The sequence below is a fragment of the Electrophorus electricus genome, chromosome 1 (assembly GCF_013358815.1).
Source record: "Electrophorus electricus isolate fEleEle1 chromosome 1, fEleEle1.pri, whole genome shotgun sequence".
NCBI classification, from domain to species: Eukaryota; Metazoa; Chordata; class Actinopteri; order Gymnotiformes; family Gymnotidae; genus Electrophorus; species Electrophorus electricus.
The window spans coordinates 29,013,485-29,037,109 of record NC_049535.1 but is presented as its reverse complement, the minus strand read 5'-3'; the positions used below and the strand labels follow the sequence as shown (position 1 = coordinate 29,037,109).

Below are 23,625 nucleotides of genomic sequence, written 5' to 3'. Positions count from 1 at the left end.
GCTCTTTGCTGTTTGTTGTAACACGGCTTTGTTCCATGTATGATTTATTCCATGTATGTAAATGTATATTGATGGAGAAGGGTAGCGAATGGTTACATTTCGCCTCTTGCGTTGTTTACACCGGTGGTCTTTACCCTCCCCCATTCTCTAATTTTCACTTCGTATCCATCCACCCCCCACCCCCCAACCCCAACTCCTCCTTCTTTCTCATCCTCATTCTGCCACTGTTTCAAACAGCTGATTTTAGAAAAGGAGAGGCTGGATTCGGGAAACTGAACCGAGGGAATAGCGGCAGAGAGATGGAGTACATCGACACATATCCAAACACAATGCCTATTGGTGTGCACTAATCTCGGACTGCTGCAGTGCTAGCTAGTAGCTGGGTTGCTTAGTAGCGAATTCGCTCAACCTCGCTAACTTTATAAACATCTGTAGGGGTCTATCCTAGCTAGCTAGCTAGCTGCTTAGCCAGACAGACACTTTCGTTCTTTGTAGCCATCATTTGATCCCATTTTTATATTCACGGTTTAAAATATATCTAGCTGTAGATTTTCAGAAACGTGGCTTGTGTTATACATTCCTTACGGGGATATTTATGCACAAAATATATAGATCACATAACGCTAGCAGTTTCATTAGTCGGCTAACCTAGCTAGCTACCTAGCTAGCTATCAGCTGAGCTAACGTTAACTAGCTAGCTAGCTAGCTAGCAAACAAAGATGACCAAAACGGACTGTATTAGCTAGCTAGGCTAGCTAGCTAGCTCTCTGACTTGCCAAGCAAGTAGATCCCAGACTATGACCGGTCTCCTTATTCGCAGACAAACCAGATAAGTATCCACTTGCGCTCATATCTGCATGACCTAGCGAGTTATATTGTTCAAATCGTCTGATTGTCATGTGTTTGTTGAAAGTAAACTGCTGTGCTGCAGTGTCACACAGTAAACCGATTAGCTAGCTAGTTGAATACCTTCGCTGGCTAGCTAATATAACTGCTCTTAAAGTCTGTCGGGATACCAGTGCCTCAAATTATTTTGCTCTGTGGCTTGCTGCAGAAGATAAGATAAATGCGTTGTCTGTAATACTTTAGTTACCTAGCAAGGTAGTTTACTCGGCATCCAAGCAAAACTTACTCAATCGTAGCTACCTCATCAATCCTTTTAGCTAGCTAAGATAATCAAGTTGTGTGTGGCCAAGATAGTTTCAGCAAGTTGATTTGCGAGTTTACTATCAAGGCGTTGACGTGTACGTATTTTAATAACTTAGATACTATTATATGTTTGCCTTTTAATGGGATTAATAAGTGCGTCTAGTGTGATATATTACCAAACCATTTCTTCAGCTGGCTTGTTTAAATAGAATGGCATTCCATGGATCCGCTCGGCCGACAGTATGTGGTAACTTGTTTTCTGGATCAGAGTTAGACCACAAGTATTTCTGTGTAAACACCACAACGGGCGCTACCTCCAGTGCCCTAAGCCCGTCACAGAACCCAGCTGGGCCCAACCAGCCAGCCAAAACCCCACGGCACCCTTCATCTCTCGGGGGTAGCACAGGCGGAGGAGCTGCGATACCGCAGCCTCACAGCAACCCGGCAAGTGAGGTTCCAAGTTCTGCTGAAATGGAGCCCGATAGACCTATTGGTTATGGGGCCTTTGGCGTTGTTTGGTGAGTACAATGATCTCAAAAAATACTTTAGACAAATATTAAAATGCCTGACCAAAGTAGCATTTAATGTCACATACCCTGCTCTGCAGTAAAGCATTTTTTCTTCAGGTCAGTGACAGACCCTCGGGATGGAAGGAAAGTCGCCCTGAAAAAGATGCCGAACGTCTTCCAGAATTTGGTCTCTTGCAAGCGCGTCTTCAGGGAGCTCAGAATGCTGTGCTTCTTCAAACATGACAACGTGAGTTTTTGGATGAGAGCTGCAAGGAAAGGGCCAGTAGATTTGATTTTGTTCTCCTTTGTCACCAAGCTCTGGAACTGAATATATTAACATTACATTGGGGCACAGTCTTATCTAGGGCATATTTTTTAGTATAACGATGTGTACTCCATGGGAATTGAACCTAGGACATAGGTGTTGGTTGTACCTTGCTCTACCAAGTGAGGTAGAGGAGTATCCTTACAATATTGGGAATATCCTGAGACTGTCTAGAGCAACAATGCAAGACTATAATAAAAGAAGAGACTGAGATGTGCCATTTACCAACTGCATACTGTGCATGGTTGAATGTTGATGTTTTGGTTTCCTGATGGAAGAGTTTGTGTTTTCAGGTGTTATCCGCGTTGGACATTCTGCAGCCTCCGCAGATCGACTGCTTTGAAGAGATGTATCCTTTACATTCTCGACATGAGTAACCTGCTAATTTAATGATGGATGTTTATTCACTGTCTCGGCCATTAGAGCGACGCTCTCTGTGCTGCTGACTGTTGTCAGTGGTGATGGTACTTGACTTGTAATTGGAAGATTGTGGGTTCAAGCCCTACCACTGCCAAGTTGTTGGGCCCCTGAGCAAGGCCTTTAACCCTCAATTGCTTGTTGTACTCAGTCATAATTGTAAGTCGCTTTGGATAAAAGCGTAAAAGCATCAGCTAAATTCTGTAAATGTAAATAAGAAGGGTGAATGGATTGTGTGAATAATTTAACATAAGATCTTGACTCTGCATTGTGCTGTAGATATGTGATCACGGAGCTGATGCAAAGCGACTTGCACAAAGTCATTGTGTCGCCCCAGCCTCTTACCACTGACCACATCAAAGTGTTCCTCTACCAGATACTCAGGGGTGAGTGCCTGTTTTGATGGGCCTGGCTGTGTGCGTGCACCCTGCACCATATACATGCATTTCTGTCAAGTGAAGGTGACCGTTCTAGGCAGTCTTTGTGTTCTGCCTTTATTCTTTATGACTTTGATAGACTGGATTTTACAGCACATTCATGCAGATGTTTGAAGCTGCAAAAAACACGAATGTGTAAATTAAGATGACGTGAGGTGTGAATTTTTTATTTTTATTTTTTCCCATTGTGACTTAGGCCTGAAATACCTGCACTCTGCTGGTATTCTGCACAGAGACATCAAACCAGGGAACCTGCTGGTCAACAGCAACTGCCTGCTCAAGGTACCTATAATGCTGTGTCCCATATTATACATAGTCTAGCTGATATGCTCTTTTTCTCTCCCTTCACTGCTTCTGTTTTTTTTTTTTTTTTTAAATTGGAGCAGATCTGTGATTTTGGGCTAGCCCGAGTGGAGGAACCTGACCCTTCCCGCCATATGACGCAGGAAGTGGTGACGCAGTACTACAGGGCCCCTGAGGTGCTGATGGGCTCACGGCACTATGGGCCTGCCATCGACATTTGGTCGGTGGGCTGCATCTTTGCTGAGCTGCTGGGTCGCCGCATCCTCTTCCAGGCCCAGAGCCCCATCCAGCAGGTCCTGCCCTGCAGCCGTGCCGCACACTAGGGCTGTTGATTCTTCACATTGTAAAAGCATGTACCTGTAATGCACATAATGGAGCAGGGCTTGGCCACTAGGGAATGCTGCTTGTAGCAGTGAATAAGGTCTGTGTTTGAGTGCTGCTGGACAGTACCTTTGGGATGGAGCTACCTTTAAGTAGGATATGGTTACAAATGAAGCATGGCATTTAGTTCGTAATGTATGATCATTATTATCTAAACGTCGTTTTATTTTTAATCACGTTGTCTTTTATCCATTATGTATTCATTAGTTTCACTGTTTTCCATTCTAATTTTAGTAAAGACCTAAACACGCATTAAGCCCCATGTTGCACAAACACGCATTAAGCCCCATGTTCTTAAACTCATTCATAGCTACTAATGTGCAACATGTGCAACATGAGCTGAGAGGAAGTTGATTTAGGTTTAAGGAACAAGGTCCATGATTTTAAGTGTTCTAATTTTAAAACAGCATGGTGGCCTGGAGAGCCCTTCTGTATGAGTGTTACATTTATTGGTTTAATTAATGTCTCATATTAGCAAAGTGGGAAAGATTCATTAGACAATGGGACAGGCAAACTGAAAATATAGATGGCAGTGTTGAGTTTGCATAAATGTTTGACATGTTTTTATATTGTTCTTTTTGAGGTTTTGAGTTTGTTCTTCACTGGTCCCCTTCTCCTCCTGTGTGTAGTTGGATCTGATAACTGATCTCCTGGGTACTCCGCCACTGTCTGCCATGGCGTCAGCCTGCGAAGGCGCTCGAGCACACATCCTGAGAGGACCTCACAAACCGGTAATGCGCTGCCACTGCTCTGAATTGGCACGATTCTCCAGTCTCTTGGCCTCTGAAGGAGTCAGCCGAAGCTGCTCTTGTGAGGTTTACCTCACTTACTGTCAGAGAATCCTGAACTAGCATAATTATAAAAGCAGTAGAGCCCAGAATTAAAGAGGAAAAATAAAAATCCTTAAAGGATTTGAGGAGGAACACTGAGGTTGACCAGACACTGCTGAAAAAATGGAAAATTGGAATTTATTTTGGTGAACATTTAATTCAGGAAACTCGTATGGTATAAAGGAAGTGGAATCAAGTTTGAGAGTTAGACAGACCGATCCAAATGTAGGTACTGAATTCTGCATCACAATACCAGCCACTGGGATGCAGTATATTAACTTCTCCAGGGAAATGCATATAAGAAAAAAATCCTACTTGCAACTTAAATACAGTAATGTGAAGAATTTTTAAACCCTCTGTAATGATCTAAATTGCTGCATGCATGCATTTTAGTTGGGTTGATGTGTGAATGGTGATCTGATCTTTATTTCTGTCATAAATAACATGACTGCCTTCATTATTATTTTTTAAAAAACATTTTACAGTACTATATGTTTATTAAACAAATGGTTGAAATCGTGGTGATTCATGGTAATACTATCTCTGATTCTTTTATTGGCAGTAAAACCCTCCACCCAACCTTTTTCTGCAGCTGCTTTGTAGCCTGTGCAGCAGTCAGGAGGCATTTGGTCCTTTCCTCGTGCAGAATCAGCTCAGCATATGTATATATATATTTTTTTAGGATGGCCTGCTTGACTGGCCTGCTTGGATCACACCACAGCATTTGAGCATTTGACTCTGACTTGGCCATTTTAAAATGTGAGGTTCTACTATTTGAGTCATTCTGCGGTTGATTCACTCCAGCGTATTGGATCATTGAAATGCTTCATGATCCAATCTCTTTAGATCAACAACAGATGTAGCATTTCCTGTCTCAACTGCAAATTCACTGGTTGCTCAGTGATGCCGTGCCTTCCCAGCCCTGAAGCAGCCCAAGGCCATTGTACTCCCTCCACCATGCTTCACAGTTGGGATGAAGTTTTGCTATTGCCGTGCAGTGTTCTGCCACACACATTTATCACATACGCTTAGCGTGTTTATGGTGGGCTCATGAACGCAGACATTATCAAGTGTAAGAGATGCCCACAGGTCCTTAGCTGGTCACCTGGGTGAGGATTAAATTGTATGCTCTTGTGCTAATTTTTGTAGTAAAGATGCTAAATACTTTAATTTCTAAATAGTCTGCCTGACTGGACTGATGGAGCTCTATAACCTTTTCTTATCTTGTGAGCTTCAACAACGTTTCTTCTGTATTTTTGTTAAGATTTGTGTTTCAAGAGAATTGTACTGTGGACTAAAGATTTAAGGCAAAATTCTGTTGCTTTATGTCAAAGGGCAGGTCAAACCCACACTTAAATTGATTGGGAGACCTGACTGCACTGGTCCCCTTTTTAACAGTTGTGCAATGGCATGACCTCCATTGCTCAAAGCATTTTTTTTCTAGAAAGATGAAGTTGAGTATTTCATTAAGTAGCATTTAAGAGTGTTGTGGTGAGGATGACCAGATCCCATGTTAAGAGCCCTGCATGCTGCCATGGCTGAGGGATCCCGCTGGACTGCACCAACCTCTGCTGCAGGCACCTTTGCTCCAGAAAACATTTTTGATCGAGCTCAACAGAAGCGAGCAGCTCAAGAACTTCACATGCCCTGTCTTACTGAGAACTGCTCAGAGACTCACAGGTTGTTGATGACATTCCATTTCTCTCTCTCTCTGTCAGCCTTCACTCTCTGTCCTGTACATGCTGTCAGACGGTGCGACCCACGAGGCTGTTCATCTTCTGTGCCGTATGCTTGTCTTTGATCCAGTGAGTATACACACATACACACACACACACACACACACACACACACACACACACCCCCCTACTCGCCCCTATTACCGGTAGTTTCAGTTCTGATGACCTCCTTCATGTTTGTGAGTGATGGGTTGTAATGCACATTCTGATGACCTTGAAATCAATACCATTGCAACTAAAAATAAAAAAAGTTTATTAAATAAGGTCAGTAGTCTAAATCGCATAAATCACATCTGACTTACTATGAAGTGTTGAGCAATGTGCATCGTAACAGTTTTCAATGCCCATGTTTACCTACATAATAATAAAGTGCTGAATATGAATTTCTGTAAAGGCTTCCAATGTGTGTTTGTGTGTGCTTGTGTTAGTCCAAGCGGATCTCGGGCAGCGACGCGCTCTCTCACCCATACCTGGACGAGGGACGTCTGAGGTACCATACGTGCATGTGCCAGTGCTGCTACTCCGTGCCCAGCGGCAGGGTGTACACGCGTGACTTTGAGCCCGCTGCTGAGCGTCTCTTCAGCCACAGCTATGAGGAGAGCATGCACTCCGTCTGGCAAGGCAAAGGTGACTTGCCCTCTTGCTTTCCTAAGGCTTCCTCTGTTTAGGTGTGACGGACGGTGTGGAACTAGCCCGTGCCTTTCTCACTCACTCACTCATTCACTCAGCAGGATGAGGATTGTCCACAAGGGGGAGGTGTTGGCACACGAGTAGCTTTTGAGTGCATTGTTGAAATTGATGAAACCCGTGGTTCTTTTAGTTTTTTATGTACCGAAAGAAATCTGATGTAAATCTTGGAATGCTACTATTCTGCACTACGATTTTAGCTTAACCTCATTTTGGGCAGTGGAACATTATCAGAGGAAAAGGTACTAGTTAAGTGTTTAGTTTTTAAAAAGTCCTATTACATGACTTGCAGTGACTTGGCTACACTATAAGAATTTGAAGGGATCTACACAGGGCTGGTGATGCCTTAATGAATGTACATGTCTGCTTTCCTTACTGGGCTGGGACTGTGTTTTATTTATTGTTATTAACATTCCTCGTTTTCTCTGTGAAAATCTCAGAGTTCATCCATCGGTTCATCACAGAGCACCAGCAGGGCAAGCGAGTGCCTTTGTGCATCAATCCCCAGAGTGCGGCTTTCAAAACCTTCATCAGGTGAGGAAGGTTACAGGGAAAGCCTTTATTACAGCTGTTTTATTACATTCTCAAAAGTGCATGTTTAGCATGCCAGTCTAATCATCTTCCTTTCCTCTCTCAGGTCCACTGCTTGGCATTCGTCGAAAGTATCAAGGAAAGAAGAGAGATGAGATGATGCTGGTTAAAATAGAAGGAATCATGGGAAATGTAGTTTGCTATAGGAGCATGCTTGTGCTTGATGATTGGTTGCATTTGGTTCTTACTGAATTATATGGCTCTGAATCACTGGGGTTGATGGTCAGCTGACATTGACACAGGAAGAACATCCTAACATTGTTAAAAAAAAAAAAAAAAAAAATACTGTACCCAGTCCTGAAGACAATATTTCTAATAGTGATGATTGAAATATGCTGCTGAGAAGATTTTTATGACTGAGATTGAGGATTAAATATTTGCAAAGGAAAATCTCTTCATGAATTACAGAAAGAGCTCTGATGACAATGCCCCACATGTGAAGTCCCTTAATGTTGTGCAATACCTATAGTGTACGTGTGTGTTTGAGGGGTTGGTGGGCTTCACCTGCCATTCAGAAACTATACTAATACTTTCTTCATTCATGCTGTCAAAATGTTTGCTTTGTTACTGAGTTTCAAGTAGAAGTTCGTAAGTAGCTCATGTGCTGGCCAACCCTGTTTTTTGGAAGCTCTCTGCTTGGTCCCTTGGATCAACTCCCGATCTTTCCAGCAGTGTCTGGTTGGCCTCAGTGTTACTCCTCACTTCCTTTTAGGATTTTTTCATTTTTTCTCTTTAGTCTTGTTGGGCTCTACTGCACTGCAGTTGCTTTTATAATAATTTAGGATGCTCTGAGAGTAAGTGAGGTGAATGGTTGAAACAACACACCTGTTTGTGTGGGTGTTTTTGTGGGTGCATGGTTGTGCCCCCCCCCCCCCCCCCCCCCAAAAAAAAAAACAAAACAAAACAACAACCATTATTTGTGCAAAGAACTGCATACTTTAGTATATTGGACTAGAGTGTGAGAAATTCATTTTTTTTTTATTTTCTTTTTTTGTCTGAAGTAGGATAGTCATACATTTGATTGTTTTTGTTTTTTTTTCCCCTTTCTTTTTGCATTTTGAGTCAGACTTGGTGTGAATTTCTGTGTAGCTGCGTTTCACAGAAGAAACCAGTTTACTACGATGAAGCACATGAGCATACTCAAACATTGTGTGGAGTGTGTACGCTTGCATTGCCTACTAGTATGTGTTTAGGGGACATGCAGTGTTGTGTTATGCTGCCGACATTCTCATTACCTCAGTAATCCCACCGTCCACTGGCTGTGTATTTAGGCTAAACCCATCTGTTAACCATGTACTGTACAGGGATCTGTGCTAATATCCAAATGTACAGAGGCATACCACTGAACCACAACCCTTACAGCTCTCATTTATCTGTGTCTGTTTCACGTTCTCTCGTAGGGAGGAGTGGGTAATAACTGTTTTGTTGCTTTTGGAGGAAAATGCTGCTGTCCGTTTGACTGTTTTCACTTCAGCTAGAAACATAAATGGTTTTGAGCTCAGGTTTCATATCATAGACTATACTGTAAACACACAGGGACCCTGGTCTGTGGTGGCCAGGCCATTGTGGCTGATTCTTGGTGCTGTTTGTGAAAAGCCTCAGAAGGACTCGATAAGACTCATTGTGCTCTAAAAGCTCGAGACTGTAGTGCATATTTTCCACCACTAGGTGGTGATAAGCACACAGCACACTACTGGACGTTTACAAGCTGTTGCTTAAGAATGACCACTCAAATGGATCCGCATGTGTATGGTCATAAGGCGTTGCTTTGGGATTTACAGTTGCAGTACTTCAGGAGTTCAGTAACCTTTCAAACTATAATGTTATTTAATTTTATCATAGGAAAATATTTTCTTTTTCAAAGTATTGTGACCAATTTTAGTGTGTTTGTTTTTTTATCTTTAATTTCTCAAGTTTTTGTTGTTTGACCACTTTGAAGTTGTGTTAGTAGAAGAATTAGCAATGTAGTGATACAGAGTTATGTTGGGCTGGTGTTCTTAAACTGGCTGCCAACTACACAGAGGAAGTTTCAATTAATGGTGAGCTTTGCATTAGTGCTGAGATCATAGGACTTAGACATTTTATAATGAAACAGAATTTGTGATCTTTGTGTTAATGACTATTATGGCTAAGGTAACATGGAACCCTTGTTTTTTAAAAGATGGTTATTTGTTTTTATTTTATTTATTTTTGTCATTGCATTTAAATGGAATGTTTTTGGGAATTTTTTTTGTCTTTTTTTTTTTTTTGTCTTGTGTTCACAACAAATACTTGAAATTTTTAAGAAAAAAGATGGCTTAGAATGAAATAGTCAATAAAGCGATAGACACTGGAGACTGTGTGTCTTGTCAGATAAACTGTTAGGTATCAGTGTGCTTTGTTTTCAGAAACATCTTGAGAAAAAGGATTATTTGTGATTAGAGGATTCAGATAAGAGTCTAGTCAAACCCTTTAAACCTTGAAACCTATTACAAAAGCTTTGTCAGCAAAACTGCTCAATATCAGACATGCAGCAATAGAAACCTATTGAAACCCACTGGTGCATCACATGAGCATGAAGTTGTAACACGTAACGATTTAGTCTTATTTTTGCTCATGTTTAGGTTAGGGGTGAAGATCATGTTCTGAGTGAGAAGTGCTGCCCTACTGCCAAATTGGAGACCATGAAGGTAAGCAATGCTCATAGATATCCCATTAGCATCAGACTTGTCAACTGCATGTGAGCACTCAATTTACAAATGTATCCCAGATAATCAAATCAAAGCAATGTTCATATTTCCTGAGAAATAACTGACTTTAGAGTGAGTAATTTTACATCACATTAAGCAACTATTGCATAGACTTGTACTGATCTCTGCTGAAAGTGCAAAAAACACTGCTCAAAATGTAATAATTAACATTTAAGAGAAATAAATTTTGACTAAATAGGTTGTGATTCTGCAATGTCTTTCTTTATAGACATATAGCAAAACATACTGTGATGAAATATTTTGAGTCAAAGATCAAGGCAGACAAAGCATGTATTTTAACTGGTGATAATCATGGAAATATTTGAGCATTGCTGTCCTCATACTAATATGTAATGGTGGAAAACGTCCCGCAGTAACATGCCACTACAGGTCTATTATGTCTTAAATGCATGAATAAAAAGTCATCAAGCAACCGCATCCGCTCTGAGTAGTGCACAAAATGTGATTTCTGACTAAAATCATTAAAAATATATATATACATTATATCAACTACATCCGTTATGTCTCATCATTGATAATACCGACTGATGTAGCTACTTTTCTTTGATCAACTATTTTTACATTCATGCAATGTTAAAATGTTAAAATTATTGTTCGATCAAGATGCAATAGTTAATAAACGCGTACTATCAGGTCACTTTTTCACTTTTTATTGGCTGGGAATGCTGTCAGTCAAATCAAATATACCAATGCATAAAATGTAAGAATGCAAAGCTTGTACCTCTCAGCCTATCGTATGTAGTCTACCTGCAATCGCGGCGCAGATTTAAAAGTAAAATTCAGCTCGACAACACATTTGGGTTAGACACTATGCTTGTCTTATGTAGTTAGTTATCTTAGCTAGTTCCCTAAATGAGATATGCATTCCAGAGGCATGATCCATGCACAGTAAGGTAAGACTGAACGGTTTTTCGGTATCAAGCATAAATTGCTGCCTCTTTTAATCATTTGGCTAGGCAGCTTGCTAGATGACTAACTAACGTAAAATAATCAAAATCGTTAATCTCTAATTTATTAGCGCGGTTTCGATGGTTCGTATGATAATTTTATTAATATAAGTTAGCAAACGAGCTGAATTACCACGTTAGCTTGCGTGCGAATTTAGATACGCATCTAGCTAGTTAACACTTAGTTCATAATTTTAAATAGCTAACAGCTAGCTAACCTACTGTTGCAAGATTGAGTTTTTCCAGCTACTATAATGACTAACTCGCTAATTATGTTTGACCTATCTAACCTATCTTACAAATTCTGCACATCCAATTTCCTTTAACTGCGACACTCTAATTAGCTTGCTTAGCTATTTTACTGCAATTACAATTTGCTTAAAGCTTATCTTGCATTGCAAATGTCGAGACTTGCCAGCTAGTAACTCTGTCAGCTAATTTATGAAGAGAAATTGCTTGCTGACCAGCTATTTGAATCTGTATTTGCACAAGTTTTACAGTCAAATTTAGCTCAGTGGTCGTGCTTACCGGAGGTTCGTGGTATTGTTTGGGTATTTCAGCCCCTGTAGCTACGTTGCCGAAATATAATTAAACAGCAGACAGCAATGACAGAAAAAAACACTGGCTAACCTAGCTAGGCAAGGTAGTTTATTATATTAAAACTAGATTCAAGCGTTTACCTGTTTCGGGCACATATTTAATTGACTTTCAAAACTGAGCTATTGGCATCCACTTGCTTTGTGTCTAGTTAGTTAGCTAACCTACCTTATTTATTAGCAAATCTCGCGCAACTCTTAAAATACTATTAATTTAAAAGCTGGTTGTTTGAATAACCCGAATCTTTCGCTCGCAAATTATTCGTTGTATGGCCTTATTAGTAGCTTGTTATTCGAACTAGTAATATATGTGCGTTAACTCTGCCTTCTTGATTGGTAGGTTACTAGATTAACTAGATTTAGTTTAATAGTTTCTTATCATACCGTGGAAGAGACTTGGTTGTTAGATATTGCTACAGAGTTAACTAGATTTATCTGCGTGTTTTAACATGCTGTTGCAGAGACCTGGTTGTTAGATAATGCTACTAGATTTGTTTTAGTATTTAACATGCTGTGGCAGAGACTTGGCTGGAAGCGCTGTGCCCGATGCCAGTACTGTGCGTGATAGGGCGTGTTAATCGTCAGGTAGTTGACAGTCACGAATTGTTAATGTTTAAATGGACTGCTTTAATTAGAAACTGTGTGAATAAAAATGCTAGTCATTAAGTGTAACCAAAGCTAGGTTAGCTAGTTCGCTTTTTTTGTTGGAAGGTGTGTGGAGGCGGTAGCTTGAGGATGCTAGTTACACAGCTAGCTGGCTAACTAGCTGCATATCCAGCTATGCTTCTGACAGACAGTGAGTGTCACGTTGTCTCATCTCTGATTCCTGTCTTTTTAACTTGGAAATTTTAATTTATCAGTCTCCCATTTAAGCTTTCTGGAATTCGGGACCTGATATATCCTCCGAAAAAACATGTGGACGGTGTCGCGGATACCTCCCGGACCTTGCAATCCGCTTTCTGCACGGCTGTGACAGGATTCACGGGCCCCGAAAGGACGCCGCGCAACTCCGATGTAAACGTCTACTTTGGTTTTTTCGCATGCGAGTCCCATCCTTTGCACTAACGTTACAGCAAATATGACCATACTCTCGGTCCTACCTAGCATAGCCAGCTACATTTGGTGTCTTTTTCTAACATAAACATTGATTTAAGCAGTGCTGTTTACAGCGGTCTAACGGAATCGTGTAGTAAAAATTAACCTACATTGCTTGTTAAGCATTTGCATGTACGAGGCCTTAATTTATGAAGACGATAGTTCAATTTCGATGTCTGGTTTGGCTTGTTCTTTGCATTTAATTGGCTTTGTTGTTGGTAGGGGAAACAATAACGGATCTGTTACTAAGGCTGATTAGTGTCTTGCAAAATGCATAACGTGCCTATGTCATCTGCAACCTGTTCGCTATCGCTAGCTCGCGCTCTTGAAAAAATCACTTTGCACCACGCGCTGCTGGACTGATGTGCCTTGGTAACAATGGAACGGATTGCGCGAGCCTGGTAGCTAGCTAGCCATAAACAGTAGCTGGCTTTGTAGCGTCACAAATAAATACTAACGGATCAACTTGTAAAAGTCAATATCTGTCGGTATGTCCGCAGCATCTAATAGTACCTCTTCTATTCCCATTTTTGATTTTTTTTTGTTTTGCCAGTGATCCAATAAACGATAAGTAGCGCACTGTGACCGATATGACGTAGCTAGCTAACGGACTTCTTTCAAAATATCCCAGTAGCTACGTTCTCGTAAACTATAAATGCTTTCGCTTGACGTTATTTTAACGTATATGAATAAACGATAGTGCCAGTTTGACTGTGTTGACATGTTTGCGTGATGAATTTGACTGTAACCTCTTGAAGTTCTCGTCCGTCTTATTTGGTTAGCAATATGTACTGAATGAAACATCTACGGCATCTGCGGCGGTTATACACGATTAGTTGTTGATTGCGTGTTTAATCCATCAGCGCATTTTGTGTTATCGCAAATCATTTCAGGACATTTGCACCACTACTACCCCGTACGATCACTTCATGTTTTGCTTTGAAATTCATTAGACGGTTTTATCCGAGTGTTATCGGTTTTATTTACCATTTTTTGTTTATTGCTGTTTGTTCACGAGTGTGTGTTGATCTTATGTCGTGCTGTTATTTGCAGGCTCTAGCCTCCATGTGTCTATGGTACTAATGTAGTTAATGAGGGGAAAACACTGGCATTTCCTCAACAATACCCAGCCTTCTTAAGATACTGGATGCCACCCCACCCCATCAGTCTCTCCCCATCTCTCCCATCTCCCTCTCAATACCTGCAGTAATCTTCTTAAATCTCCATCTTGCTATTACTTTCTGAATCTATTTTGGTATAATTTTGTCATAATTGCAGAATCAAAATAACTTTTTTTGCCACTTGTATTTAGAGTGCACCTTAATCATTTTTGACCACTTACCTCAACTATGAAATAGTAATTTAATCGAAGTCTAATGATATCTTTCTGTTGTGTGAGTTCCCAAATTTCTCATTATTGGCACATTACGCAGCTCGAAAATCTGTGTGTTTCCTGGTTCTCTAATTTTTGATTTTTGCAGTTTTTTGCCCATGCAGTGCAATGCTCAGATAGAAATCATGAAAGAAATTCTTGCATTACAAATAGAAAAGCAAACAAATGCAAACCATTACTTCAAAAAGAAAGCACAAAGAAAATGATAATGCAAAATGTAACTTTGAGGTGCATCATTTAAATATTTTATTTATGGTTTGTATAATAGTAGTATAATATAATCCTACCCTGTTAAATGGAGCATTTGTGGACTTGCAACTAGCAGTTTGGAGGTCATTTAACTTCAGAAGTTAAATAAGTGTGCTTGTAATTACAAATTTATTACAGTATTTAATTTTTTTTTTTTTTACCAAGTAGTTATGTGCAAAAACTAATTAGGATGAACTTCAGTATTCTGATAGTTGATGATTAGTCATTCTTTCTTAAAATTGAGCTCTGTTAAGCACTGCCTGTGGTAATGTTTCCCCTACATGTTTTCTAAGATGTGAGTCTTAATTGCAGAGATAGGCAGAGAAGACAGGCAGCATCGTGGGAGATCATGCTCCGCATCCTAGCCGTCGGCTCCGTCTTCTTCCCAGGGCTTTTCCTGCTCTCCAAGAGATGCCTGAAACGTACGCCGGGCCTAAAGTGGAGCGAGGCCGATGCCGTCATCGTCTCTGCCAGGTACCGTTCAGTCTGGGCCACTCGTGTGAAAGACACACATTTTTGTTTATAACACTCTCCACAAGATGTTTGGATGTGATGTAGCCTTCGTCTTAACCAGACAATAGTCTCAAGCTTCTCATTAAGCATTCAAAACACACAGACCGCGTATAGTCATTGCTTTGTTATTGTTCAGGAAAAAACGAATCGGGGGTAATTATTGTATCATGAAAATGCACATTATATAAAGTAGTATGTCCTTTTTTATTAAGCAATACAAACAATTTTGAATATAAATACAATATAATAATCCATTATATATTTATATTGTAATTATATGTTCGTAAATCATTATTCTAGAATAATAATGCAGTAATATTGAGGAGTCTCCCTTCCAGTGGATTTTCTGTGTGTTTGGTTGTTGCTGATGTTGCTTTTCCACCGTCACTCCTTGCAGACTGGTGTCCTCTATTCAAGCCATCATGGCCTCCTCAGCAGGATACATCATTGCATCATCATGTGAAGAAATCATTGAGGATCAGTAAGTGTTAGAGTAACATTGTTTCCTCTGGCTGCGTGGAACTAGTAGCAAGATATTGCTTCAGATATTTATGCAGAGGTATATTGAATTACTAATTGATTGTCAGAATATTTTCAGTACAATAGTGTCATTGAGTGTACACCTGGAGGCAAGGGCACAGGTAATAACAGTGAAAATATGCTTTTCTATTAGAATAGGTTTGGTTATTTGTGCCCTTGCATTCAGATATTTATGCAGAGTTATATCAAATTACTTATCGATTATGTCAGGATATTTTCAGTACATATATGTTGACATTGACATTGACTGTCCATCTGAAGGCAAGGTCACAGAAAAAATGCTTTTCCACTGCAGTAGAGTTAGATATTTGTGCCTCATTTTTTAAAGTTCATTTTGTATCTTATTACCCACAAGAGTAGATTTGCAGTTCTCAGTACTGAAATCTGTGATGTACAGGGGCATATGATCAGTACTGTAAAGTTGTGTATATGTGTAAGCTTATCTAAGAATGTGCCTTTCCCTCATCATTCGCGTCATGTCTCTGTAATGTAATTAGTCTCTCAACCTAATTAGTTTTCCTCTGTGAATCCACTGCGGTGTGCTAATGGCTGTGTAGCAGTGTGGTGCAGTGCAGACGCCTGAGCCATGGCCACGTTGGCAGTGTGTTGTGTGGCTGCTGTAGTCAGGGCCTTGATTCATGACTCAGCTGTAATGCTTGCCGGTGTCAGGTACATGCTGAAGGAAGAAAAGTAGGAACGGGGCTAGAGAGAGAGAGAGAGTTTCTCAGTCTAAATCTCCAGAGGGGTTTAATACCTGATCCCATCCTATAGGCTGTTGCCCGCCAAAGGGCAGATTACAGAATAAGTTAGTGTCATTATCAGTGGACCAATTGTTGACAAAGCTCAGAAGAAGCTATAATAAAAAAAAGTTACAATTCAACATATCATTTGTCCATATGTAACATATGCCAATTAAAGAAAAATATGCAATCAAAATAATTTGTGTTTTGTGGATGTTTGCATCCATTACTGCAGCCTGCATCTCACCCGAATTCTCTGGAATTACCCCCATTATAGTCTAGACAAATGATGTAATTACACCAGCCTTCGGTCTAGTGGACTTTCTCAGGAATGTGCACGTTAAGTCCTTTAGTCTGCAAGTACAGAGAAGTCCAGCAATTTAGACTGGGCAAGTGGGAGAAAGAAAATGCAGAGCAGGAGTGAAGAACATTCTGCATGTGAATTTGCTTTCCAAAGTGTAGGAAAAGTGGGGTCAGGGGTTAATTTGAATAGTGCTGTGTGCTTGCCCTCTCCTGGGCTGCTGGGTGCCAGAATCTCTGCCCCTCCTGGGCTGCTGGCTGCTGGGTGCTGGTGGTGGTTGGACAACTGTTAAATCCTGCAGGAGTAGCTACACTGCAGCACTTGGTGGTATTTTAAGCTGCCGGAGCTTTGAGTTAATGAGGAGGGAGCATTACCCAAACCTCAACAGTACAATCAACTGCGTATTCTTCTGTCTCTTTCCATCTCTTCTAATCCCCTCTCTCTTGCTTGCTCATGCTCTCCCCCCCCCCCCCCCCCCAGGCACTGGCTCACCACCACCTACATCCTGTTTGCAGTCCCTTACTTCATCTACGACATCTATGCTATGTTTATGTGCTACTGGTACAAGGTCCAGGTCAAGGGTCATGAGGAGGAGGGCAGGGCTAAGCCCATGGGTGAGGTCATAAGGAGCTACCTATGGCGAGAATTCCTCATGGTGCTACACCATGTCGTCATGGTTACTGTCTGCTTTCCCGTCTCTGTGGTAAGTTGAAAAAAGGGTCTCAGGTGTTGCTTTGGTTTGTAGTGTAATCTTAAGCAGTACAGCACACAGCAGGCCATGAGCTTCACTTTTGCTCTCTGGCCCTTCTCAACGTGTTTTACATTAGAAATGTTCTGTACAAAAATTTGTTGCATTCTACGAAGTGTTTCTGTCTTCCTAGGTACTCTGTAATATATTCAGTAGTTCTCCAGTTCTCTGGCATATTCAGTAGTTTCAGAGGTAGCAGCGCTGTTATGAGGGGCTGTGTTTTTCAGCACAGCTTTGGCATGGTGTTTAAGGGCCTCCATTCCTGGAACCTTACTTTAGGTTTCTTGGAATTTTTGACCAGTGGATGGTTTGCATGCTATGTCCCTAAAAGGCCTCTGTATTATTACCCTGTCGTTACACTTTCTTCTCACTTTCTATCTGGAACCATGGAGACAGTTGCTGTTAGTGGCATGGTAACTAGCCATTAGGCACACTTAGAAGGGTGAGCGTGTTTGGAGCAGATAAGACAGGAGGAGTCCTAACCATAGAGCCATGCCAGCAACAGACATTTTGTTCATATGTTGAAAGTATGAAAATAAATTATTTTCTTTCTTCCCCAATAACCCCTCCCCCCCAGTTCTGGAGGCAGGGAAAGGGGGACTATTTCCAGGGTGTGATGTTCATGGCTGAACTCAGCACTCCTTCTGTTTGTCTGGGAAAAATACTCATTCAGGTAGGTACACTTCAATCTCCAACACCCATTTACCTCCCCAACACCATCTACTCAGTCACCCTTTCACCAAATGTAAAAATATTGATTATGTTGATACTAAATATTTTGAAACTGTACAATGATAATGTCCCATAGTATCAATACTATTTATATCAAATGTGCTTTCCTGTTTGCACTTTTTCCCCACCTAGCCTTCCATGATGCTTTGATAGCACCAAGGTCTCCCTAAGTGCAGTTTATGATAAATTGGCAGCTTTATCAAGTTCACAGTCTTTGAAACCAGTCTTAGTGTGTGGACATACTTTAGCAAATAAAGATGGCGGCGCGGTTACTGTGTCTGGTGTATTCACACGAAAAGTCTTGCTTTTTAATTGGTGATCCAGTTAACAGGTTAGCGCTTTCACACAGGCTGCGTACGTGGAGCGGCAGAGCTTCCCAGCGTTTCTCTGCTGCGGCGCATATTTAAAGAAAAGGAACAACGCCAGTTTTTCCCACGTATCACATGCACCATGAAGCCAAATGCACTTGAAAACTACTGAACTATATAAAAAATTAGTAAAAACAATTAAATACGAATTATGTATCATTATCATTATCACACTCCTGCTGCATGCATATTTTCCATAGGCTTGAAAGAATTTGGCTAATCGCAAGTCAGCCAAATATTAAACTATTTGATTTTAATGTGAGCTACTTTGCCAAAAAGGTTGCCACCATCCAGGTTTGAAATATATTAATATATAATTTTATTATAAAAGTTAGTTTTTGTTAGCCTATATTCTATTCACTTGCTAGTTTTTTTTAATGTCACGAGTAAGCCTGTAGCCAGCCACGAGGACATTGACTTCCAGGCCCTGATAATTTTTTATTTTTCATTTATTAATTTTTCTATAGAGCTAAAAATAATACAACTGGATAAAAGAGATCAGTGCTTAAGAATTCATCTGAAGGGAGTGCTTGCTTAATTCAGTTTAGACAAGGGCGCGAGATTGCAGCCCCATGTGTCTTCAGCACTTCCACTGACAACTGACAACAGTTGTAATTTGCACACGTTGGTAGCATCACTGTAACAGGTCGCTTGTGTGTGAACTGGTAGGCAGCAAACCATTCAGTAAGACTAAACAATGATTCGTTATGCCATTATCTGAAAGAAGCGTTCAATACCGTAACCTGTTGCTGAAGTAAAGACAACAGTATAATATGCTTACTCTGGCCATAATGAAAAGTAGGCTATTTCTTTCATTTTAGTAGGTTATATAATGTTTCACACATCAGTGATTCAAAACAGCTTGTGTAGGTGACAGTATAAATAATAGTAAGCCTACGAAACATTGATTTAAATTTACTTTTGGATTATTCTATAGTCATAGAATTTATTAAACATGCACTTAGCGGGGCTTAATTTAAATCGGATGATGCAGGAAACGCTTTGTCCAAGCCCACATGCGGCCATCTGAAGAGGTGGCCTTCACATGTGTCGTCACACCAGATTAATGTAAATTCAGCTTTGGTCCCTCTGTATGTGTGACTGGCCAACGCATATTAGCAGTATCAGTCACTCTGCCACGTTGCACACACCATGCGGAGGTAGCATGTGTGAGTCATGCGTCAGGTATTAAATGGTCCTGCTAAATGTTGTTTTTATCTCTTCCTAGGCTAAGAGTCTTAAGTGGTAGTGACAGGTAAACTTACTTGAAGTTATCTTAAAGTATCCGATAATGGCCTCAGCATTTATTTGTGTCAACAATGCATATTCCCAGTGTTTGTTAAAAATGAAAAATGTAGTTAAGTTGGTTACACAACCTTTTTTTTCTGTATGTCTCTCCTGCTGCTCTATCTGCACTGTTTGTGTGAACTGAGAATTCATGTTGATCTCTTCAAAGCTGTTGGGGTTTAATTTTGTAAGGTGATTTATTCTGTTTACTGATTCTAGTCACACTACCTTTTTGTTGCTTTGACTTTTGACTTTTCTTTAACCAAAATGGAGAAATCTCAATTTTATTTGGACATGTTTACCTTCACAAAGACATAAAGACCCTCAATTTTTTCTGCCTTTGTTATCAGAAATGGTATCTGCTATCAGTATATTTCAAAGTAATGTATCACAGTTTCAGTAGTGTGACACTACTTTTACCTACCCAATACTCTCACCTTCTCAACCCCACCTGTCCCATCACCCATTCATCTTAGTACTGGCTGCTCTCTCTTTTTGAAGTCTTTCTTCCTTTGTGTTTCTTTGTCTTTCTCCCTCTCTTAAGTGCATTTGTTGTAATCACTTCAGGGAGTCTCTGAAACCCCACCCCCACCCCTCCCCCTTGCCTTGCGTCTCCAGTGTTCTGTGGTGAGCTGTGACAGTGGCTGTTATGCTGCACTTACTTTAATCACCATCAGCGCTTCTTATCTGACTTAATGCTGATTAAAAGGGCTGTGTGTGCCTCTCTAACCTTCTGTCTGTCACCCAGACGCACGTCGTGCTCTATCTGGACTGACCCCTCTCCCACCCGCTGAGTGGCGGAGTGACCCTGAACCACTGGCTACCGAGCACATAGTTGGGACGCAGAGCTGGGCCTGACTATGGTTTTCTCCTTTCTGTAGCTTACTAACCTCTTTTTTTCTCTCTCTCTCCCTCTCTCTCTTGCGCTCATTTGCTTTCTCACCTCCATGCTATAGTACAAGCAGCAACACACTCTCCTTCATAAAGTCAATGGGGCTCTCATGCTGGTCACTTTCTTCGTTTGTCGAGTTCTTCTCTTCCCCTACCTCTACTACGCCTACGGCAGGTACGTTCACACACGCGCTCTCTCTCTCTCTCTCTCACACTCACACACGCGTGCGCACTCACCCTTTCTGTCATTGATGATTGGGCTCATATCTGGGGCATGTGCTCTGTTCATGTATAAGCATAAAGCAGTATACTCCATTCAAATCTGTGAGTTTTTAGACTTTTATGCAGGCCACTTCTTTCTGTTCTTCTGCTGTCGTCTTATAAGAGGGTCCAGCAGGGTCCGTATGGTCACTCCACTGTTGCTTTGCTTTAACTTCCTAGCAGACTTTCTAGAAAGTTGAAATCTTCCCCACTATAACTGTGAAATGCCTCCTAAAATCTTCAGTAGGTCCTGAGCCCTGTATGTGATTATGTTTATTTATTACAAATTTACCTTATGTTATCATTGTTTTGGTTTTAGGCTATAGATTTTGACCCACTGTTGGCTAACGTGTGTTTGTGTGTTTGTGTGTCTGTGTATGTGTGTGTGTGTGTGTGTGTGTGTGCATGCACTCTGCAGGTATGCGTCCATCCCCTTCTACATGGTGCCACTTTCCATTCCCTGGCAGTATAACGCGGGTGCTGCCTTGCTCATGGCCCCGCAGGTGTACTGGTTCTGTCTGATCTGTCGGGGGGCCTTCCGCCTCTTCACTGGGGCCTCACGTCATCAGCGCCCGCCCCTCAGCAGCACAGACTCTGAACCCAGAAGCCCACTACCACCTCCCGTCAATGGCTACGGTCCGCAGGATATGGAGAGAGAGCCCAGCACGCACTGAGAGAGTGAGAGGAGAGAGAGAGAGAGTGTGAGGGCTGCCTAGAGGCTGGAAAAGAGGGTTGGGAGTTTTTTGTTTGTGTTTTTGTTTGTTTGTTTTTAAAGAAGCCTCAATCATATTGGGGTAACTGAAGGCTCAGTACATGTTCCAAGTAGTGAGTGTTCCACTGCTGCTGCGTGGGGTGAATAGGACAGGACAGGACAGAGGTGGAGCTGATGGGAGGAGTGTAAGATGTGCCTACCTCTGTCCCCTCTCTTCCTCTGAGGAGCATGTTCCTCAAACCTCTGTCGCACTCAGTCACTGCGAAAGACCGGAGAGAGAGAGAAGAACACAGATTGTATTCTTTACACTGTTTCCCACATTCCGTGACTGACTTTCCTACACCTGTTGGGAGGGGAGGGTAGTGTACTGTAGAGCAGGGCTAGCTGTCATTTGTACATGACCATTGCAATGTGCACGGCTGGAAAAAAGGTGGAGAGAGGTTAATACTGCAGCAAGTGTGGGTGGGGGGGGGGGGGGTCTCTCGTAGATCCACACACTGGTTTGCTGTTGTCATTTGGAAATGGGGGAGGAGAATTAATTGATGAATGAGGGGTAAAATGGAAGGGTTGAGGTAGGGATCAGTCTCTTCATTTAAAGAATGGAAGGGTTGAGGGATGGATCAGTCTCTTAATTTAAAGAATGGAAGGGTTGAGGGATGGATCAGTCTCTTAATTTAAAGAATGGACGGGTTGAGGAATGGGTCAGTCTCTTCGGCCTCTCCAGCCCAACTACTCTCCCAGTCTCTGTCCCTTCGCTCATGAGATCATTTCAAAAGTTTAAATGGGGAGCGAGTACATAGCAAATTTTAATGGTTGTCAATTATTTATTATTTATGTAGATTCTGATTTTAATTATTTATTCCACACCCTTTATTTATTTGATTTTATTCTTTAGCACTGTTTGTTTTACGTTTTAAGCTACTTGTCCCCCCTCTGATTTATTATAAGAGGAGGGGAAATGGAGAATGTTGTTAAGGTGCCAGGACGTTAATGGATTTGTGTTGGCGATAAACACAGACTCTCCTCTCTAATGGCCCTTGTGTGCAGCACCCAATGGAATGTTGGAGATTTTCTAAGGCCTAAGCCCTGTCCAGGCATTTATGTCTTCAGCCTGGCAGGCAGTGACCAGATATGGGGTGTCTGGCTGTATTCCTGGTCATCTACCACCCACCACAGTTCAGTAGTAATGAACTGTAAAATCCAAACGAAGGACTTCATTAAGTGGATCAGGTGTTGTAGGGTTGGGGCTGGAACGAAACCCTGCAGGGCCGTGAGTCTCTGGGAACGGAACTGCCCCGCTGATCCAGTGTGTGCCACTAACCCTGCCCATCCTGAGCCCTCGCCTTTCATAAGGCATGCTGCTGAGTGAATCAATGTTCTATGGAGCTTCTGGTGGTGTTTGCAATGCCTGTGGCCTGACAGTGTAATTAGAAATGGCATGAGTGGGTGGTGAAGCCCATGGGCAGTGTAAAGATGGAACTGGCTTTGGCGTTGGAGTTTGGAAAACTGGTGACATTCTATTTGACTTCCACAGTCCATGTTTTCAGTTTGCACACAGACTGATGTCAGTCAGTACCATAAACAGTATTATATGGGGGAAGGGAGGTACGTTGCGTTCCATTTGTGTATGCACATTTCATAAATGGTGGTTAAACTGCCTCTTCACTTGGGTGGGTGCTGTACTGGGTCTCCACATCACTGAGCTGGGCAATGCACTGAAAAGGTGGAGAGGGTTTTACACACCTTTTGGATCAAAGCCCCATGGTCCTTCACCATTGCTGTAGATTTTGAATGAGTAAGTAGTTTAGTTTTCATTATTTATTAGAACATTTTTGAAATATATTCCAGTTTTATTTATTCCATTTAAAGAATAAACGTTCTCAAAGGCATCTATGTAGCTACAACAGCCTACAAACATTTTTCTTGTTTGCGGTACTGTGAGTGGGTAGCTGGCCACTGGAGCGTCAACCACACTGAATCCTAAGGGATTCAAACCCCAGGAGTGTCACAGGAGCAGGGTCGGTATCTGGGGCCTCGCTCTGTAGGGACCAACTGCAGGCATGTTTCTACAATAGTGCAGCTGTGCTCCAGTGGAGCTTCATCCAGCTGCTAGTCTGTCAGTCTGAATTTTGTCAAT

The 23,625-nt window shown here is 41.5% G+C and overlaps 2 protein-coding genes across 6 annotated transcripts; both read left to right on the top strand.

Moving 5' to 3' along the window:
• The first annotated feature begins 217 nt into the window (after positions 1–217).
• Positions 218–7,628, top strand: nlk1 (nemo-like kinase, type 1). Its single transcript, XM_026998022.2, has 11 exons — positions 218–1,667; positions 1,776–1,905; positions 2,277–2,332; positions 2,680–2,786; positions 3,034–3,119; positions 3,224–3,433; positions 4,151–4,252; positions 6,070–6,156; positions 6,516–6,714; positions 7,215–7,308; positions 7,412–7,628. The coding sequence occupies exons 1-11, from the start codon at positions 1,360–1,362 to the stop codon at positions 7,458–7,460; spliced, it is 1,428 nt and encodes a 475-aa protein (XP_026853823.1). The 5' UTR covers positions 218–1,359; the 3' UTR covers positions 7,461–7,628.
• Positions 7,629–10,875: 3,247 nt separating this feature from the next.
• tlcd3ba (TLC domain containing 3Ba) lies at positions 10,876–21,937 on the top strand. 5 transcript variants are annotated; one of them, XM_026997850.2, is made up of 8 exons: positions 10,876–11,008; positions 12,519–12,672; positions 14,708–14,869; positions 15,306–15,389; positions 16,970–17,192; positions 17,815–17,910; positions 20,581–20,690; positions 21,195–21,937. In XM_026997850.2, the coding sequence occupies exons 3-8, from the start codon at positions 14,745–14,747 to the stop codon at positions 21,448–21,450; spliced, it is 894 nt and encodes a 297-aa protein (XP_026853651.1). In that variant the 5' UTR covers positions 10,876–11,008; positions 12,519–12,672; positions 14,708–14,744; the 3' UTR covers positions 21,451–21,937. The 5 variants fall into 5 exon arrangements, with proteins under 5 accessions (XP_026853651.1, XP_026853654.1, XP_026853652.1 ...); XM_026997853.2 differs by lacking the exon at positions 10,876–11,008 and adding an exon at positions 11,327–11,705; XM_026997851.2 differs by lacking the exon at positions 10,876–11,008 and adding an exon at positions 12,043–12,243.
• The last annotated feature ends 1,688 nt before the right edge of the window (positions 21,938–23,625 follow it).

Excerpts from the sequence above, each read along its gene's own strand:
- tlcd3ba (XM_026997850.2), top strand. The coding sequence starts at position 14,745 with ATGCTCCGCATCCTAGCCGTCGGCTCCGTCTTCTTCCCAGGGCTTTTC. Across the intron at positions 15,390-16,969 it reads GAAGAAATCATTGAGGATCA|GCACTGGCTCACCACCACCT; the intron begins GTAAGTGTTAGA and ends CCCCCCCCCCAG. Across the intron at positions 17,193-17,814 it reads TCTGCTTTCCCGTCTCTGTG|TTCTGGAGGCAGGGAAAGGG; the intron begins GTAAGTTGAAAA and ends CCTCCCCCCCAG.
- nlk1 (XM_026998022.2), top strand. The coding sequence starts at position 1,360 with ATGGCATTCCATGGATCCGCTCGGCCGACAGTATGTGGTAACTTGTTT. Across the intron at positions 1,906-2,276 it reads GCTTCTTCAAACATGACAAC|GTGTTATCCGCGTTGGACAT; the intron begins GTGAGTTTTTGG and ends TTGTGTTTTCAG. Across the intron at positions 6,715-7,214 it reads CTCCGTCTGGCAAGGCAAAG|AGTTCATCCATCGGTTCATC; the intron begins GTGACTTGCCCT and ends TGAAAATCTCAG.